The sequence below is a fragment of the Macaca thibetana genome, chromosome 2 (genome assembly GCF_024542745.1).
Source record: "Macaca thibetana thibetana isolate TM-01 chromosome 2, ASM2454274v1, whole genome shotgun sequence".
Classification (NCBI taxonomy): Eukaryota; Metazoa; Chordata; class Mammalia; order Primates; family Cercopithecidae; genus Macaca; species Macaca thibetana.
In genome coordinates this window covers 103,629,682-103,649,455 of record NC_065579.1, presented here as the reverse complement: position 1 = coordinate 103,649,455, position 19,774 = coordinate 103,629,682, and the positions used below count along the sequence as shown (strand labels likewise).

General features: G+C 47.3%; 3 protein-coding genes across 7 annotated transcripts in view; 2 read left to right on the top strand and 1 right to left on the bottom strand.

Annotated features, from left to right (window-relative positions):
- Positions 1 to 19,774, bottom strand: part of TCTA (T cell leukemia translocation altered) — a 405,836-nt gene that overhangs the window by 76,469 nt on the left and 309,593 nt on the right. The window lies entirely within an intron of this gene.
- Positions 1 to 19,774, top strand: part of CCDC71 (coiled-coil domain containing 71) — a 224,062-nt gene that overhangs the window by 37,829 nt on the left and 166,459 nt on the right. The gene's annotated exons all lie outside the window — the stretch shown is intronic.
- The window catches only part of USP4 (ubiquitin specific peptidase 4), a 68,228-nt gene that overhangs the window by 697 nt on the left and 47,757 nt on the right, over positions 1 to 19,774 (top strand). For all 5 annotated transcript variants that reach the window (XM_050780752.1, XM_050780753.1, XM_050780754.1 and 2 more), the window contains exons 2-6: positions 4,034 to 4,161; positions 15,172 to 15,302; positions 17,146 to 17,272; positions 18,584 to 18,729; positions 18,860 to 18,921. In XM_050780752.1, the coding sequence (XP_050636709.1) occupies positions 4,034 to 4,161; positions 15,172 to 15,302; positions 17,146 to 17,272; positions 18,584 to 18,729; positions 18,860 to 18,921 (594 nt within the window). The remainder of the gene's footprint in view (positions 1 to 4,033; positions 4,162 to 15,171; positions 15,303 to 17,145; positions 17,273 to 18,583; positions 18,730 to 18,859; positions 18,922 to 19,774) is intronic.

Here is a 19,774-nt window from a genome sequence, read left to right as displayed (position 1 = left end):
AAAAATATTTGTGACAGCAGTATCTCGGAGTGGGAGAGGGGGATAGCCTAGGTCCTGGAGCTAGATAGAAGATGAAGAGTCCAGAATTTAGAAGACCCAGGCTGAGTTATTGGGCATCTTAACAGATTGTTTGGTGGAGGGGACAATACTTTGTACTACTGGAGAGATTCCTGGGTGGTATTATTGTGTAGTACAAAAACTAAGGCTAGACTTTGCATTTAGTATGATTGAGTGTTACCCATCTTGTTTTTTTGTTTGTTTGATTTTTTGAGACAGAGTTTCACTGTTATTGCCCAAGCTGGAGTGCAGTGGCGCCATCTCGGCTCACGGCAACTTCCGCCTCCCGGGTTCAAGCGATTCTCCTGCCTCAGCCTCCCGAGTAGCTGGGATTACAGGCTCACACCACCATGCCCAGCTAATTTTTTGTATTTTTAGTACAGACTGGGTTTCACCATGCTGAGCAGGCTGGTCTCGAACTCCTGACCTTGTGATCCAGCCGCCTCTGCCTCCCATTACAGGTGGGAGCCACCGTGCCCGGCCCGAGTGTTACCCATCTTTAAGAAACCATTGTGGTGATGACCTACAGAGGAATTGAGCTGGAGGATAGAAAAATTGGGGTTATGAGGAGTACAGATAACAGCTTATGTATTCACCTTGAGCTAGCCAGTTTGTGAAAGTCAGAGTAAACAGGTACTTTTTTTGTGGGGGGTTTTTTTTTTTTTTGAGACGGAGTCTCACGCTGTTGCCCAGGCTGGAGTGCAGTGGCGCGATCTCGGCTCACTGCAAGCTCCGCCTCCTGGGTTCACGCCATTCTCCTGCCTCAGCCTCCTGAGTAGCTAGGACTACAGGCGCCCGCCACCACGCCCGGCTAATTTTTTGTATTTTTAGTAGAGACGGGGTTTCACTGTGGTCTCGATCTCCTGGCCTTGTGATCCGCCCGCCTCGGCCTCCCAAAGTGCTGGGATTACAGGCTTGAGCCACCGCGCCCGGCCTTTTTTTTTTTTTTTTTTTGAGGAATTTCGCTCTTGTTGCCCAGGCTGGCGTGCAATGGCGTGATCTCGGCTCACGGCAACCTGTGCCTCCAGGGTTCAAGTGATTCTCCTGCCTCAGCCTCCCCAGTAGCTAGGATTACAGGCATGCGCCACTATGCCCGGCTAATTTTTTTTTTTTTTTTTTTTGAGACGGAGTTTCGCTCTGTCGCCCAGGCTGGAGTGCAGTGGCCGGATCTCAGCTCACTGCAAGCTCCGCCTCCTGGGTTCACGCCATTCTCCTGCCTCAGCCTCCCGAGTAGCTGGGACTACAGGCGCCCGCCACCTCGCCCGGCTAATTTTTTGTATTTTTTAGTAGAGATGGGGTTTCACCGTGTTAGCCAGCATGGTCTCGATCTCCTGACCTCATGATCCGCCCATCTCGGCCTCCCAAAGTGCTGGGATTACAGGCTTGAGCCACCGCGCCCGGCCCGGCTAATTTTTTTTTGTATTTTTAGTAGAGACAGGGTTTCTCCATTTTGGTCAGGCTTGTCTCAAACTCCCGACCTCAAGTGATTCACCCGCCTTGGCCTCCCAAAGTGCTGGGATTATAGGCTAGAGCTACCACGCCTGGCCTAGCAGAGGTACTTCCCAAGTTAACCTGTATAGGGCTCATAAAGAATACTCAGCAGAAGCAGAGGAAGTTTAAGACTAAAATCATACAGTAAAATTGTATGGAAGGTATTGCTCAAGGGATTTGGAAGAAAAATAGCATTTTCGAGACGGATGTGTTTATGGATCCTTGTGACCTCTGGGAAGTTGCCTGAACTCCTCTCACATTTGTTGGTTATACAGTTTTAAGGATGCACCAATATAATCGTTGATGCTTTGTTGCTCCACAGAGATTCTGTTTTAATTGTAAAACAGCAGAGTGATACTTTTTTTTTTTTTTTTTTTTTTTTTGAGACGGAGTCTCGCTGTGTTGCCAGGCTGGAGGAGTACAGTGGCATGATCTCAGCTCACTGCAATCTCTGCCTTCCGGGTTCAAGCGATTCTCCTGCTTCAGCCTCCCTAGTAACTGAGATTATAGGCACGCACCACCACGCCCAGCTAATTTTTGTGTTTTTAGTAGAGACGGGGTTTCACCATGTTGGCCAGGATGGTCTTGATCTCCTGACCTCGTGATCCACCTGCCTCAGCCTCCCAAAGTGTTGGGATTACAGACATGAGCCACCTCTCCCAGCCAGCATAGTGATACTTTAAAAATATAAATAGGTCTGGCACAATGTCTCATGTCTGTAATCCCAGCACTTTGGGAGGCTGAAGCAGGAAGATCACTTGAGGCCAGGAGTTCAAGATCAGCCTGGGCAACATAGCAAGACCTAGCCTCTACAAAATAAAAATAAAAAAATAAATTAGCCAGGCATGGTGGTATGTACCTATAGTCATAGCTACTCAGAGGCTGAGGCAGGAGGATCACTTGAGCCCAGGAGTTTGAGGCTACAGAGAGCTATGATTGTGCCACTGCACTCTAGCCTGGGTGACCCTCTCTCTAAGGAAATAAATAGATAAATAAAATACCACATTTGCTTATATTTAAGTAAAAAAGTGGTAAGTTGAATATGAAGCACAACTTAATGCTTTTTGACAAGATGAACATACCTAAGTGCTATTATATGTACATGTGTATGTGTATATTTATATATGTACACGCATGTTATATACTTTTTTTTTTGAGACAGGTTTTTATTCCTGTCACCCAGGCTAGAATGCAATGGCGTGATCTCAGCTCATTGCAACTTCTGTCTCCCGGGTTCAAGTGATTCTTGTGCCTCAGCCTCCCGAGCAGCTGCGACTATAGGCATGTGCCACCACACTCAGCTAATTTTTGTATTTTTAGTAGATGGGGTTTGTTGCCCAGGCTGGTCTTGAACTCCTGAGCTCAAGTGACCATCCGCCTCAGCCTCCCAAAGTGTTGGGATTATAGGTGTGAGCCACTGTGCCTGGCCTTGTGTGTACATTTTTGGAACTCATTTGGTCCTTAAAAGAAAACTGAAGTGGATGGTGTTTCTAACCCATTTTCAGAAAGAGCATTAGTTTAGTGCTGTTCATGTCAAGTAAAACAGTGTAACCAAACTGTCTGCCTGGACTGGGACCTCTATAAAGATCATTATGAAATTAATGACTTGTGGTAGGGTGTGGTGGCTCACGCCTGTAATCCCAGCAATTTGGGAGGCTGAGGTGGGCAGATTACCTGAGGTCAGGAGTTTGAGACCATCCTGACCAACACGGAGAAACCCTGTCTCTACTAAAAATACAAAATTAGCCGGGCGTGGTGGCACACACCTGTAATCTCAGCTACGGGAGGCTGAGGCAGGAGAATCGCTTGGACCCAGGAAGTGGAGGTTGCGGAGAGCCGAGATCACACTGTTGCACTCCAGCGTGGGTGACAAGAGAGAAACTCTGTCTCAAAAAAAAAGGCCAGGCACTGTAATCCCAGCACTTTGGGAGGCCAAAGTGGGTGGATCACCTGAGGTCAGGAGTTCGAGACCAGCCTGCCCAATATGGTGAAACCCCATCTTTACTAAAAATACAAAAATTAGCTGGGCGTGGTGGTGGGCGCCTGTAATCTCAGTTAGTTGGGAGGCTGAGGCAGGAGAATCATTGGAACCCAGGAGGCAGAGGTTGCAGTGAGCCAAGATCATGCCACTGCACTCCAGCCTGGGCGACAGAACAAGACTCGGTCTCAAAAAAAAAAAAGAAAGTATCGGTCTCAAAAAAAAAAAAAAAGAAAGACTCCATTTAAATAAGCATTTTGAAGCCACTTGTTTTCTTTCTTTTATTCACTCTTTGAACAATCATTTCACTTAATGGATGCATACCCTGGGGCTAGACTCTCTGTGCCATGTGGGGCCTAGGCCCTGCTCCTGCTCTTGTGACAGTGTTTTTTAGTGGGGATTGCATATGCCTCAAGTGGAAGGACCATAAAAAAGATTAAGGAAGCAGCTGCAGACATTTATAATCTCAGCTTTTCTGCTACAGTAAATTTTTGTCTCTCTCTCTAGGTATCTTATTGACAGCCGGTGGTTCAAGCAGTGGAAGAAGTATGTGGGCTTTGACAGCTGGGACATGTACAATGTGGGCGAACATAACCTATTTCCTGGCCCAATAGACAACTCTGGGCTATTTTCAGGTATAGTAAATGTTGCTTTTCCAGCTAAACATTCACCTGGGCAGTGGCCTGATACTATGTGCATCTATAACATGGACATTGTGAACTTTCCTAGTGTGAGGAGATAGAAACAAGTACCCTCAATTTGCATCTATAGCAGAAGTCTTTGCAAACCCTTAATGAGAAGTTAAGCTACTTTTATTCCCTTAAATTAACTGCGTCTCATAAGAGCATGCTTCTAACATCTTAACTATCTCTCTTTGCAAATTAGTTCTGCTAGCTATTTCACATTTTAAGTTAGTATATGGAATTGAAAGAAATAGGATGTCATTTTGAAATTATATCTAAAATTTAAGAACCAGAATTTTGGCCGGGCGCGGTGGCTCAAGCCTGTAATCCCAGCACTTTGGGAGGCCGAGATGGGTGGATCACGAGGTCAGGAGATCGAGACCATCCTGGCTAACACGGTGAAACCCCATCTCAAAAAACTAGCCGGGCGAGGTGGCGGGCGCCTGTAGTCCCAGCTACTCGGGAGGCTGAGGCAGGAGAATGGCGGGAACCCGGAAGGCGGAGCTGCAGTGAGCTGAGATCTGGCCACTGCACTCCAGCTTGGGCAACAGAGCGAGACTCCGTCTCAAAAAAAAAAAAAAAAAAAAAAAAAAAGAACCAGAATTTTTTGTTACCTTTGCAGTGGAACAAATTGTAAACCTGTGAACTTTCAACAGGAATTCCTGTGATAGCTGTTTTTATCATATAACTAGTGTGAGGCGAGGTTGAAGGTCAGTAGACAGAGTAGACTGTAGTCAGCTCCCAGTGAGAACTGTGGGAAAACTGACATGTAACACACTAGAGCTTTGCTTGCACTTGTACATGCACTGAGATGACAGAGTCAGCTTTTCCCAGGCTTTCTTCTGCCTGACTTCTGACCTCTTTATAGTCATGATAGAGGTGATCTATCATGGGTATCAAAAATCAGGGCAGTGCCAGGCCTGATGTCTCTGCCTGTAATCTCAGCACTTTGGGAGGCCGAGGCAGGTGGATCACCTGAGGTCAGGAGTTCAAGACCAGCCTGGCCAACATGGTGAAACCCCATCTCTACCATGTTGCCTAGGCTGGCCTTGAGCTCCTGGGCTCAAGCTATCTTCCTGCTTCAGCCTCCTTAGTCGCTGAGACTATAGTGTTCTATCACTCTCAGCTGTTTTTTAAGTTTTTTGGTAGAGACGGGGTCTTGCGGTGTTGCCCAGGCTGGTTGAACTCCTGGCCTCAAGCCATCCTGCCACCTTGGCTTCCCAGAGTGTTGGTGTGAGCCACCGTGCCTGGCCTAACTTGGATATTTTTAAAAATGAGCAATGCTTCAGCTCAGACCTTGTTTTAGGAGAGGTCATGATATAAACAATATCATTTACTTTGTTTCCTGAAATAGGTCAGATGGTGGCACTACGCCACGAAGTTGCCCTAAGGAATCATTTCATTATGTTCACATTTTGTTCTGTTTCTCATTTTTATGAAATGGAGAATTCTTAAGGTTTTAAATTCAGGTATACTTTGGCTTATTGTGCTTTGCTTTATTATATGTTGCAGGTAGTGCATTTTTAGCAAATTATCTAGGTATTTGGCAGCCCTGCCTTGAAAATCTGTCAGTGCCATTTTTACAACAGCATGTGCTCACTTCATGTCTCTGTTATCACATTTTGGTAATTCTCAAAATACTTCAGAGTTTTTCATTATTATTTGTTATGGTGATCAGTGATCAGGGAGCTTTCTTTTTTTTTCTTTTTTTTTTTTTTTTTTTTGAGATGGAGTTTTGCTCTTGTTGCCTAGGCAGGAGTGCAGTGGCACAATCTTGGCTCTTGGCAACCTCCGCCTCTTGGGTTCAAGCAATTCTCCTGCCTCAGCCTCCCGAGTAGCTGGGACTACAGGCATGTGCCACCAATTTTGTATTTTTAGTAGAGTTGGTCAAGCTGGTCTTGAACTCCCGACCTCAGGTGATCTGCCCACCTCAGCCTCCCAAAGTGCTGGGATTACAGGTGTGAGACACCACGCCCAACCAACAGGGGTCTTTCATGTTGCTATTGTAATTGTTTTGGGGCATCATGAAGGGAGCCCATGTAAGACAGCGAACTTATTGTGTGTATTGTCACTGCTTCACCAACCAGCCATTCCATCTCTCTCTCTCCTCAGGCTTTGCTATTGCCTGAGACACAATGATATTGAAATTAGGCAGCTTAGTAACCCTAACAACACCTTCTAAATGTTAAAGTGAAAAGGAGAATTGCATATCTCTCACTTCAAATCAAAGCTAGAAATGATTTGAGTTTGGCAAAGGAAGCCGAAATAGATTGTAAGCTAGGCCTCTTGTGCCATATAGCTAGCCAAGTTGTGAATGTAAATGTGAACCTCCTGGACTTAAGTGATCCTCCCACCTCAGCCTCCTGAGTAGCTAGGATTACAGGTGCTTGCCAGCATGTGTGGCTCATTTTTGTATATTTTTGTATGTGTTTTTTTTTTTTTTTTTGTAGAGATGGGTTTTTTTCATGTTGCCTGGGAGATGGAGGAACCCAGGAAATGGTGGTTTCAGTGAGCTGAGATTGCGCCACTGCACTCCAGCTTGGGTGACAGAAGTGAGACTGCATCTCAAAAAAATAAAAAGTGCTACTCTAGTGAACACATGAATGATAAGAGACTGAAACAGCCTTATTGCTGATATGGAGAAAGTTGTTTATTCATTTATTTTTTTTTGAGACAAGGTGCCACCTTGTCTCAAGAAAAAAAAGGTAGCTACTGCTACCTCATGCAGTAGCACAATCATGGCTCACTACAACCTTGACCTTCCCAGGCTCAGGTGATCCTCCCACCTTAGCCTCCCAAGTAACTGGAACTACAGGTGCCACCACCACACCTGACTAATTATTGTATTTTTTGCGGAGATTTTTTGTAGGTTTTGTCACGTTGCTCAGGCTGGTCTTGAATTCCTGGGCTCAAGTGATCCTCCCACCTTGATGTCCCAGAGTGCTGGGATCACAGGTGTGTCACTGTGCCCGGCCTAAACAACAGATTTTGTTTTCTTTTATTTTTATTTATTATTATTTTTTGGAGACAGAGCCTCACCATGGGTTTTCACCATGTTGGCCAGTCTCATCTCACACTCCTGACCTCAAGTGATCTGCCTGCCTCGGCCTCTCAAAGTGCTGGGATTACAGGCATGAGCCACTGTGCCTGGCCTAAACCACAGATTTTAAATGTAGACAAGACACCCTTCTATTGGGAAGATGCCATCCATCTACCTCTTTGCTAGCTAGAGGGGAAAAGTCAGTGCCTGGGTTCAGAGCCCCCCCACCTTTCTTTTGGTTTTTTTTTGAGACAGGGTCTTGCCCTGTCACCCAGGCTGTAGTGTGTGATCACAGCTCACTGCAGCCTTAACCTCCTGGGCTCAAGTGATCCTCCCACCTCAGCCTCCTGGGTAGCTAGGACTACAGGTGCTTGCCACCATGCCTGGCTGATTTATTTTTATATATATATATATATATATATATGTATTTTTTTTTTTTTTGTAAGACAGAGTGTCGCTCTGTCCAGGCTGGAGTGCAATGGCATGATCTTGGCTTACTGCAACCTCCACCTCCTGGATTCAAGCTATTCTTCTGCCTCAGCCTCCCAAGTGGCTGGGATTACAGGCACCCACCACCACGCCCAGCTAATTTTTTTTTTTTTTTTTGTATTTTTAATAAAGATGGGGTTTCAGCATGTTGGCCAGTCTGGTCTTAAATTCCTGACCTCAGGTGATCCATCCACCTTGGCCTCCCAAAGTGCTGGAATTACAGGCGTGAGCCACCGCACCCAGCTTTGTTTTTTTTTTTTTTTTTTTTTTTTTTTTTTTTGTAGAGATGGGATTTTGCCATGTTGCCCAGGCTGGTCTCCCAACTCCTGGGCTCAAGTGATCTGTCTGCCTTGACTTCTCAAAGTGCTGGGATTATAGGCATGAGCCACTCCGTCCAGCCAGATTCAGAGCCTTGAAGGACAGGCTGACTCTCCTGTTAAGGGATACTGCCGATGATAACTTTAGGTTGAAGCTAACGCTCATTTATCATTCCAAAAATCCCAAGGCCCTTAAGAATTAGGCTAAATCGGCCGGGCGCGGTGGCTTAAGCCTGTAATCCCAGCACTTTGGGAGGCCGAGACGGGCGGATCACAAGGTCAGGAGATCGAGACCATCCTGGCTAACACGGCGAAACTCCGTCTCTACTAAAAACACAAAAAATTAGCCGGGCGAGGTGGCGGCGCCTGTGGTCCCAGCTACTCGGGAGGCTGAGGCAGGAGAATGGCGTGAACCCGGGAGGCGGAGCTTGCAGTGAGCTGAGATCTGGCCACTGCACTCCAGCCTGGGCGACAGAGCCAGACTCCGTCTCAAAAAAAAAAAAAGAATTAGGCTAAATCGGCCGGGCGCGGTGGCTCAAGCCTGTAATCCCAGCACTTTGGGAGGCCGAGACGGGCGGATCACAAGGTCAGGAGATCGAGACCAGCCTGGCTAATACGGTGAAACCCCGTCTCTACTAAAAAATACAAAAAACTAGCCGGGTGAGGTGGCGGGCACCTGTAGTCCCAGCTACTCGGGAGGCTGAGGCAGGAGAATGGCGTAGACCCGGGAGGCGGAGTTTGCAGTGAGCTGAGATCCAGCCACTGCACTCCAGCCTGGGCGACAGAGCGAGACTCCGTCTCAAAAAAAAAAAAAAAAAAAAAAAAGAATTAGGCTAAATCTGCTCTGCCTGTGCCCTACACATGCAACAACAAAGCCTGCATGATAGCATATTTATTTACAGCATGGTATAATGAATATTTTTGTTTTTATTTTATTTTTCTGGGACAGAGGCTCGCTGCATCACCCAGGCTGGAATGCAGTGGCGCACTCTCGGTTCACTGCAACCTCTGCTTCCCGGGTTCAAGTTATTTTCATGGCTCAGCCTCCCAAGTAGCTGAGATTACAGACATGCACCATCAGGTCTGGCTAATTTTTGTATTTTTAGTAGAGATGGGGTTTCACCGTGTTGGCCAGGCTGGTCTCAAATTCCTGGCCTCAAGCGATCCACCCGCCTCAACCTCCCAAAGTGCTGGGACTACAGGCATGAGCCACCACAACAAGTTTACCGATTTTTGTTCTGTTTTTTTTTTTGAGTCAGAGTTTCGCTCTTTTGCCCAGGCTAGAGTGCAGTGGTGCGATCTTGGCTCACCACAACCTCTGCCTCCCGGGTTCAAGCAATTCTCCTGCCTCAGCCCCTGAGTAGCTGGGATTACAGGCATGCGCCACCATGCCCAGCTAATTTTGTATTTGTAGTAGAGATGGGGTTTATCCATGTTGGTCAGGCTGGTCTCAAACTCTCGACCTCAGGTCATCTGCCCACCTCTGCGCCTCCCCAAGTGCTGGGATTACAGGCATGAACCACTGCACCCGGCCTCCCAATATTTTTTTTTTGTGAGACCTAGTCTCGCTCTGTCACCCAGGCTGGAGTGCAGTGGTATGATCTCGGCTCACTGCAAGCTCCACCTCCTGGGTTCATGCGATTCTCCTGCCTCAGCCTCCCGAGTAGCTGGGACCACAGGCGCCTGCCACCACGCCTGGCTAATTTTTTTGTATTTTTAGTAGAGACAGGGTTTCACCGTGTTAGCCAGGATGGTCTCGATCTCCTGACCTTGTGATCTGCCCATCTTGGCTTCCCAAAGTGCTGGGATTACAGGCGTGAGCCACTGCGCCTGGCCTCCAGCCTCCCAATATTTTTAGCTCAGTGTTGAGACCTACTGCTCAGAAAAAGCACTGAGCTAGTCTTATCAAAATGTTACTGCTGCTGGGCGTGGTAGCTCACGCCTGTAATCCCAGCATTTTGGGAGGCCAAGGCGGGCAGATCACGAGGTCAGGAGATTGAGACCATCCTGGCTAACATGGTGAAACCCTGTCTCTATTAAAAATACAAAAACAAAATTAGCGGGGTGTGGTGGCGGGCGCCTGTAGTCCCAGCTACTCAGGAGGCTGAGGTGGGAGAATAGCATGAATCTGAGAGGTGGAGCTTACAGTGAGCTGAGATCGTGCCACTGCACTCCAGCCTGGGGAACGTGCGAGACTCCATCTCAAAAAAAAAAAAAAAAAGTTACTGCTTCATTGCAATGTACCTAGTTACCCAAGAGCTCTGATGGAGATGCATGAGGAGATTAATGTTGTTTCATGCCTACTAAAAACATCCATTCTGCAGCCTGTGAGTCAAGAAGTAATTTCACCTTTCTCTTTTTTTTGAGACAGAGTCTCACTCTGTTGTCCGGGCTGGAGTGCAGTGCCTCAATCTCGGCTCCCTGCAACCTCTCCCTCCCAGGTTGAAGCGATTCTCCTGCCTCCTCCTCCCAGGTTCAAGTGATTCTCCTGCCTCAGCCTCCCGAGTAGCTGGGATTACAGGCGCCCATTCCCTCTGCCCGGCTAATTTTTGTATTTTTTTTTTTTTTTTTTTTTTTTTTGAGACGGAGTCTCGCTCTGTCACCCAGGCTGGAGTGCAGTGGCTGGATCTCAGCTCACTGCAAGCTCTGCCTCCCGGGTTTACGCCATTCTCCTGCCTCAGCCTCCCGAGTAGCTGGGACTACAGGCGCCCGCCACCTCGCCCGGCTAGTTTTTTGTATTTCTTAATAGAGACGGGGTTTCACCGTGTTAGCCAGGATGGTCTCGATCTCCTGACCTCGTGATCCGCCCGTCTCGGCCTCCCAAAGTGCTGGGATTACAGGCTTGAGCCACCGCGCCCGGCCTAATTTTTGTATTTTTAGTAGAGACTGGGTTTCACCATGTTGGCCAGGCTGGTCTCGAACTCCTGACCTCAAGTGATCCTCCCGCCTCAGCCTGCCAAAGTGCTGGGATTACAGGTGTGAGCCATCGTGCCTGATTTGATTTCAACTTTCAAGTCTTATTATTTAAGAAACACATTTTATAAGACTTTATCTGCCATAGATAGTGATTCTCCTGAAGGATCTGAGCAAATTAAATTAAAAACCTTTTGGAAAGGATTTGCCATTCTAGATGCCATTAAAAATATTCATGATTCCACCTGGTGCAGTGGCTTACACATATAATCCCAGCACTTTGGTAGGCTGAAGTGAGTGGATCCTTTGAACCCAGGAGTTGGAGACTAGGGTGGGCAACTTGGCAAAACCCCATCCCTATAAAAATTACAAAAACTAGCTAGGTGTGGTGGCATGCACCTGTAGTTCTAGCTACTTGGGAGACTAAGGCAGGAGGATTGCTTGAGTCTGGGAGGTTGAAGCTGCAGTGAGCTGTGATCATGCCATTGCACTCCAGCCTGGGTTATAGAGTAAGGCCTGCCACTCCCACCTGCCCACACACATGCACAAAAACATTCATGATTCATGGGAGGAGGTTGAAATCAACATTAATAAGAGTTTGGAAGAAGTTCATTCCAACACTTACAGATGACTTCAAGGAGTTCAAGACATCTGTCGGGGAAGTAACTGCAAAAGTGGAAATAGCAAGAGAACTAGAATTAGAAGTGAAGCCTGAAGATGTGACTGAATTGCTTTATTTTTTATTTTTATTTTTATTTTTATTTTTTTGAGATGGAGTCTCACTCTGTCGCCCAGGCTGCAGTGCAGAAGGGCAATCTTGGATCCCTGCAACCTCTGCCTCCTGGGTTTAAGCAATTCTCTTGCCTCAGCCTCCCGAGTAGCTGGGACTACAGGTGTGCACCACCACACCCAGCTAATTTTTGTATTTGTAGTAGAGATGGGGTTTCACCATGCTGGCCAGACTGGTCTCAAACTCCTGACCTCATGATCTGCCCACCTTGGCCTCTGAAAGTGCTGGGATTACAGGCGTGAGTCACTGTGCCTGGCCTCTTTTTAATTTTAATTTTAACTTATTTTTATTTATTTTGAGACAGAGTCTTGCTCTGTCACCCAGGCTTGAGTACAGTGGGGTAATCTCAGCTCCCTGCAGTCTCCACCTCCTGGGTTCAAGCAATTCTCATGCCTCAGCCTCCTGAGTAGCTGGGACTGTAGGCACACGTCACCACGGCCAGCTCATTTTTGTATTTTTACTAGAAACAGGGTTTCACCATGTTGGCCAGGCTGATCTTGAATTCCTGACCTCAAGTGATCCGCCTGCTTTGGCCTCCCAAAGTGCTGGAATTATAGGCATGAGCCAACTTGCCTGGCCTGAATTGCTTTAATCTTATGATAAAACTTGAATGGATGAGGAGTTGATTCTTGTGGGTGAGCAAAGAAAATGGTTTCTTGAGATGGAATCTACATCTGGTGAAGCTGTTATGAGCATTTTTGAAATGACAACAAAGGAACCCTGCCCTGAAAAAGGCTTGTAAACTAGTCAGAGGGATGGTGGGAAACCCTAACCACCTCATGTATGATTTATTTATTTATTTTTGAGATGGAGTCTCACTCTGTCACCAGGCTGGAGTGCAGTGGTGCAATCTTGGCTCACTGCAACCTCTGCCTCCCAGGTTGAAGCAATTCTCCTGTCTCAGCCTCCCAAGTAGCTGGGACTATAGGTGCGTGCTACCACGCCCAGCTAGTTTTTGTATTTTTAGTAGAGACGGAGTTTCACCATGTTGGCCAGGATGGTCTCGATCCCTTAACCTCATGATCCACCCGCCTCAGCCTCCCAAAGTACTGGGATTACAGGCGTGAGTCACTGTGCCCAGCCAATTTTTTTTTTTTTTAACATTGTTTTGCCTTGAGTTACAGATAAGTTGCACCATAGCGGGTATATTTTACTTTTACAGTTTCATGGCCTCACTGGTCATCAGGAGAACAGTGGCTTCCACTGTTCTCTGAGTGGGTGTTGATGGGCATAGACTTGGCAGGGAAGCTCCCATCACACTTGGCAGGTGATTAGTCTTCCCTTTCTTTGAGCAAGTGTGTTTCAGATCATGGGTGTTCAGTTCTGACTCTGAGTACTATTGCCTGTCTGGTGGGTGTAAGATGAATGTTTAGCATGTTGCATATGTTCTCTCTCCACTCCACAGGGGATTATGCAGCTAGGCTTTGATTTAGAGTGTTTAAAGCTAAAAATGCTAATTGACTGTTGGTTAAATGAATTTAACTTCAGTGCCTTGTTTATTTAGTTTCTTAAGAAATCTTTCAGAGGAAGACAATTTCTGATTTTAATGTGTTACCATTAAGAATATTTTGGCTGGGTGCAGTTGCTCACACCTGTTTCCCAATACTTTGGGAGGCCAAGGTGGGTGGATCATGAGGTCAGGAGTTTGAGATCAGCCTGGCCAAGATGGTGAAACCCTTTCTCTACTAAAAATACAAAAATTAGCCAGGCCCAGTGGCAGGCACCTGTAATCCCAGTTACTTGGGAGGCTGAGGCAGGAGAATTGCTTGAACTTGGGAGGTGGAGGTTTCAGTGAGCCAACATCGCTGCACTCTAGCCTGGGCAACAGAGCAAGACTCCATCTCAAAAAAAAAAAAAGAATATTTTGACATCCGGGTGTGGTGGCTCACTCCTGTAATCCCAGCACTTTGGGAGGCTGAGGTGGGTGGATCACCTGAGGTTGGGAGTTTGAGACCAGCCTGGCCAACCTGGTGAAACCCCATCTCTATTAAAAATACAAAAATTAGGCCAGGCGCAGTGGCTTATGCCTGTCATCCCAGCACTTTGGGAGGCCAAGATGGGTGGATCACGAGGGCAGGAGATTGAGACCATCCTGGCTAACACGGTGAAACCCTGTCTCTACTAAAAATATGAAAAATCAGCCGGGCATGGTGGCATGTGCCTGTAGTCCCAGGTACTCTTGAGGCTCAGGCAGGAGAATTGCTTGAACCCAGGAGGCAGAGGTTGCAGTGAGCTGAGATCATGCCACTGCACCCCAACCTGGGTGACAGAACAAGAGTCTGTCTCAAAACAAAGAAAAAAGAAAAATTAGGCAGGCATGGTGGCGGGCGCCTTTAGTCCCAGCTACTCAGGAGAATGGTTTGAACCTGGGAGGCGGAGGTTGCAGTGAGCCGAGATTATGCCACTGCACTCCAGCATGGGCAACAGAGCAAGACTCCACCTCAAAAAAAAAAAAAAATATATATATATATATAGATAGATAAATAGTCATAATGAACAATTTTTATTGTGGAATATGGAAGCCCTTTGTAAATGTAAATTGAAGGTTTTTTTTTTGAGACGGAATTTCGCTCTGTCACACAGGTCGGAGTGCAGTGGCATGATCTCAGCTCACCGCAACCTCCCCTCTCCCAGGTTCAAGCGATTCTTCTAGAAGCCTCAGCCTCCTGAGTAGCTGGGATTACAGGCACACGCCACCACACCCAGCTAATTTTCGTATTTTTAGTGGAGATGGAGTTTCACCATGTTGGCCAGGCTGGTCTCAAACTCCTGACCTTGTGATCCACCCACCTCAGCCTCCCAAAGTGCTGGCATTGCAGGCGTGAGCACCTTACCCGGCCTGGAGTTTTTCTTTTCTTTTTCTTTGTTTTTTGAGACGGAGTCTAGCTCTGTCATCCAGGCTGGAGTGCAGTGGCACAATCTCAGCTCACTGCAAGCTCTGCCTCCCGGGTTCACACCGTTCTCCTACCTCAGTCTCCCAAGTAACTGCGACTACAGGTGCTCGCCACCATGCCCAGCTATTTTTTTGTATTTTTAGTAGAGACGGGGTTTCACCATGTTAGCCAGGATGGTCTCGATCTCCTGACCTCGTGATCCGCCTGCCTCGGACTCAGAAGGTGCTGTGATTACAGGCGTGAGCCACCGCGCCCGACTGAGTTTTTCATTTTTATCCTCTTCTCTCCCTCTAATTATAGAAGAAATACAAATTCCTCATAAAATGTTCATGGATAAAGACAAAACATGGATAAAGACAAAAGTCTGCTCTGTGTAATGACCAGTGACAGAATTTTGGAATGTCATACCTGTTTCTTTCTGTAAATAATTTTTTTATTTCTGAAAAGTACATGGAAATATGTAAAACCATCATTTCTAGGGTGAAGAGCAGTGACTTACGTGCTCTTTTCCTTTTTTAGATCCTGAGAGTCAGACCTTGAAAGAACACTTAATTGATGAATTGGACTATGTATTGGTCCCCACTGAGGCCTGGAATAAATTACTAAACTGGTACGGCTGTGTAGAAGGGCAGCAACCCATCGTCAGAAAAGTGAGTTATGTGAATCGTCCCACCTGCTCTTCACTGTCTGCAGGTGCTTTCTGTTGGACACTGACTAGTATTTGCTAGGAAAATGAACATACCTCAGTGGTTGAATAGTGATGCTTGAGGCCTTGTTTCTGGATCTCTTTTTTTTTTTTTTTTTGAAATGGAGTCTCTTGTTGCCAAGGCTGGAGTGCAACAGCACGATCTTGGCTCACTGCAGCCTTGCTGCCTGGGTTCAAGTGATTCTCCTGCCTCAGCCTCCAGAGTAGCTGGGATTACAGGCGCCTGCCACTATGCCCGGCCAATTTTTGTATTTTTAGTAGAGACAGGGTTTCGCCATGTTGGCCAGTCTGGTCTCAAACTCCTGACCTTGTGATCCACCTGACTCGGCCTCCCAAAGTGCTGGGATTACAGGTATGAGCCACCACGCCTGGCCTGTTTCTGATTCTCTTTAGGAAATTGTGGTTGTGAGCAAAGTTGCTCATTCAGGATGTTATGAGTGGCCTCTGAACATCAGAGCTGCCCAGTGGCTTGGAATGTGCCCAGCAGTGCTGTGAGAGCACTTTCTGGAAAATTCTATGAGAGAAAGTTCACTGGGGGCATATGGACATAATTAATGTCCTGCGTCTTGTTTATCTTAGAAAACCTTTATGATACTGCTTTTCCCTCTATGCTTAAGAGTCTTTGAGCCAGGTGCAGTGGCTCACACCTGTAATCTCAGCACTTTGGGAGACTGAGGCAGGCAGATCACGAGGTCAGGAGATCAAGACCATCCTGGCCAACATGGTGAAACCTCATCTCTACTAAAAATACAAAAAATTAACTATGCGTGGTGGCACATGCCTGTAGTCCCAGCTACTCAGGAGGCTGAGGCAAGAGAATTGCTTGAACCCAGGAGGCGGAGGTTGCAGTCAGCCAAGGTGGCGCTACTGTACTCCAGCCTGGCAACAGAGCGAGACTCCGTCTCAAAAAAAAAAAAAGAGTCTTGGCCAGGCGCGGTGGCTTACATCTGTAATCCCAGCACTTTGGGAGGCTGAGGCGGGCGGATCACAAGGTCAGGAGATCGAGACCATCCTGGCTAATGTGGTGAAACCCCGTCTCTACTAAAAATACAAAAATTAGCTGGGCATGGTGGTGGGCCCCTGTAGTTCCAGCTACTCGGGAGGCTGAGGCAGGAGAATCTGTTGAACCTAGGAGATGCAGGTTGTAGTGAGCCGAGATCCCGCCACTGCATTCCAGGCTGGCGACAGAGCAAGACTCCGTCTCAAAAACAAAAAACAGTGAAGAATAGGCTTCTCTCTGATTTCATCAAGATACTCTTGGTCTTAGTGGGTAGAAAATATATATATATATATATATATATATTTTTTTTTTTTTTTGCCGGGGACAGAGTCTCGCTGTGTCGCCCACATTGGAGTGCGGTGGAGTGATCTTGGCTCACTGCAACTTCTGCCTCCCAGGTTCAAGCGATTCCCCTGTCTTAGCTTCCTGAGTAGTTGGGATTACAGGCACATGCCACCATGCCCGACTAATTTTTGTATTTTTAGTAGAAATGGGGTTTAACCATGTTGGTCAGGCTGGTCTCGAATTCCTGACCTCAAATGATCCACCCACCTCAGCTTCCCAGAGTGTTGGGAATACAGGCGTGAGCTACCATACCCGGCCAGAGAAAAGATTTTTAAACTCCTGGTCCAGCACTGGTGGCTTTAAAAATCTGTTCTTTTGATCCCTTGATCAGTAAAGGAAACTGATTATCATGAGTTTTCTGGTTTTTGCTTCTGATAAGATGTGCTTCAAGACTGCCCAGCTGCAAAACCGCTATACCTTCACCCCTGCCTCTTGTTCATAGGTCGTGGAGCATGGCCTGTTTGTCAAGCACTGCAAAGTCGAGGTGTATTTGCTGGAACTGAAGCTCTGTGAGAACAGCGACCCCACCAATGTGCTGAGTTGCCATTTCAGCAAGGCAGACACCATTGGTGAGAGGCTGGGCTGGGGTCCCTGGTATGTGGTGAGAGAGTGTAGAACACTGTGGCTGATGGGAGGGAAGAGGGCATTATTTTTTTTTTTTTTTTTGAGACGGAGTCTCGTTCTGCCGCCCAGGCTGGAGTGCAGTGGCCGGATCTCAGCTCACTGCAAGCTCCGCCTCCCGGGTTCACGCCATTCTCCTGCCTCAGCCTCCCCAGTAGCTGGGACTACAGGCGCCCGCCACCTCGCCCGGCTAGTTTTTTGTATTTTTTAGTAGAGACGGATTTCACCGTGTCAGCCAGGATGGTCTCGATCTCCTGACCTCGTGATCCGCCCGTCTCGGCCTCCCAAAGTGCTGGGATTACAGGCTTGAGCCACCGCGCCCGGCCAAGGGCATTATTTTATATGCCCTCTTTAGATTTGTTCCCAAATCATCTTGAGCTGTGGCTGCCAGTCCTGACCTGGGAGCCTGTTCCCCCAGGGAATTCTTATGGAGAGAACTCTGGGCCTGCTGCTTGCCCATTTGTCTATGATAATGAAGATAAGGAAATGTAGATCCAGAGAAGTTTAAAAATAACTTATTTAAAAATCTCAGGCCGGGCGCGGTGGCTCAAGCCTGTAATCTCAGCACTTTGGGAGGCCAAGACGGGTGGATCACGAGGTCAGGAGATTGAGACCATCCTGGCTAACACAGTGAAACCCCGTCTCTACTAAAAAAAAAAAATACAAAAAACTAGCCGGGCGAGGTGGCGGGCGCCTGTAGTCCCAGCTACTCGGGAGGCTGAGGCAGGAGAATGGCATGAACCTGGGAGGCGGAGCTTGCAGTGAGCTGAGATCCAGCCACTGCACTCCAGCCTGGGCAACACAGCCAGACTCCGTCTCAAAAAAAAAAAGAAAAAAAAAATCTCAGAAAGGTTTACAGTGAGCTACAATCCCACCACTGCACTGCAGCCTGGGCATCAGAGCAAGATCCTGTCTCTAAAAAAAAAAAAAAAAAAAAAAAAACAAATTGCAGCCAGGAAATGGCGGAGCTAGCTTTTGAAGCCATATCTGAGTTAACTCCAAAGATAAGCTTTCTCACTTTCTGTTGTTTTTGCGCTGTAAATGAGAGACAAACGTTAGAGAAGAAGCACAGGGAGACTTTCCAGGCGTATGAGTGCAAGAGGCCACCCATGGGAGATGATTGATTTTAAGAGTTATTGGGGTTGATCCAGAGCACCTGTGAGCATCTGAAAAGAAGGAAGATGAGCATTAGTTTGCCATGGCTGTCTTTAGCCTTGCATGTGGACAAAGCCCCAAGTGATATTTCTGCCTGTTCCTAGCAACCATTGAGAAAGAGATGCGGAAGCTGTTCAACATCCCTGCGGAGCGTGAAACACGGCTCTGGAACAAATACATGAGCAACACCTACGAGCAGTTGAGCAAGCTAGACAACACTGTCCAGGATGCTGGGCTATACCAGGGTCAGGTAGGAGGGCCCACGCCATTCCCCAGCAGGTAGCTCTGCCCAGGGTGTGTGGCCAGATTCTTTCTGCTTCTCAGCATGTTGGAAATGCAGTGGTTTGAACTCTCCTCATTTGGTTTCCCCTTTTACTCAGGTGCTAGTAATTGAGCCTCAAAATGAAGATGGCACATGGCCCAGGCAGACCTTGCAGTCAAAGTAAGTGAATTTTTTCTCCCTTGTCATAGGCTCACACATGCAAAAGAGACAGTCTTTCCTAAGGCAGTACTTGTACTAAGAAAAACTGTTCTGATTTAGATGAAAAACGCCTATTTTATATATCCAGAGTTCCTGCTTCTGGATGAAGACCCTGGCTTTTGGTAGTAGGGCGGCATCTAAGGGAAACCTGTCAGGATATCTCAGCAAGGTGGCGAGCTTTTCCTCGTGGAGAATGAGAAAAGGAGGAAGGGATCTGAGGGATCAAGTCTAAGGTTGCTGCTCTACCAAGAGGTTGCTTTGTTTTTGTCATACTTTTATTTTCTTCACCTGTAGTTAGAGGCCTTGATGGATAAGAGGAGGGCTAAGGCATGGGGTTTTATATGTCTTTTTTTTTTTTTTTTTTTTGAGACAGAGTCTTGCTCTGTCGCCCAGGCTGGAGCGCAGTGGCCGGATCTCGGCTCACTGCAAGCTCCGCCTCCCGGGTTTACGCCATTCTCCTGCCTCAGCCTCCCGAGTAGCTGGGACTACAGGCGCCCGCCACCTCGCCCGGCTAGTTTTTTTTTTGTATTTTTTAGTAGAGACGGGGTTTCACTGTGTTAGCCAGGATGGTCTCGATCTCCTGACCTCGTGATCCGCCCGTCTTGGCCTCCCAAAGTGCTGGGATTACAGGCTTGAGCCACCGCGCCCGGCCTTTATATGTCTTAAAAGTGATAGTTGAGGCCTGAACATGGTGGCTCATGCCTGTAATCTCAGCACTTTGAGAGGCTGAGGCAAGTGGATCACCTGAGGCCAGGAGTTTGAGACCAGCCTGGCCAACATGGTAAAACCCTGTCTCTACTAAAAATACAAAAAT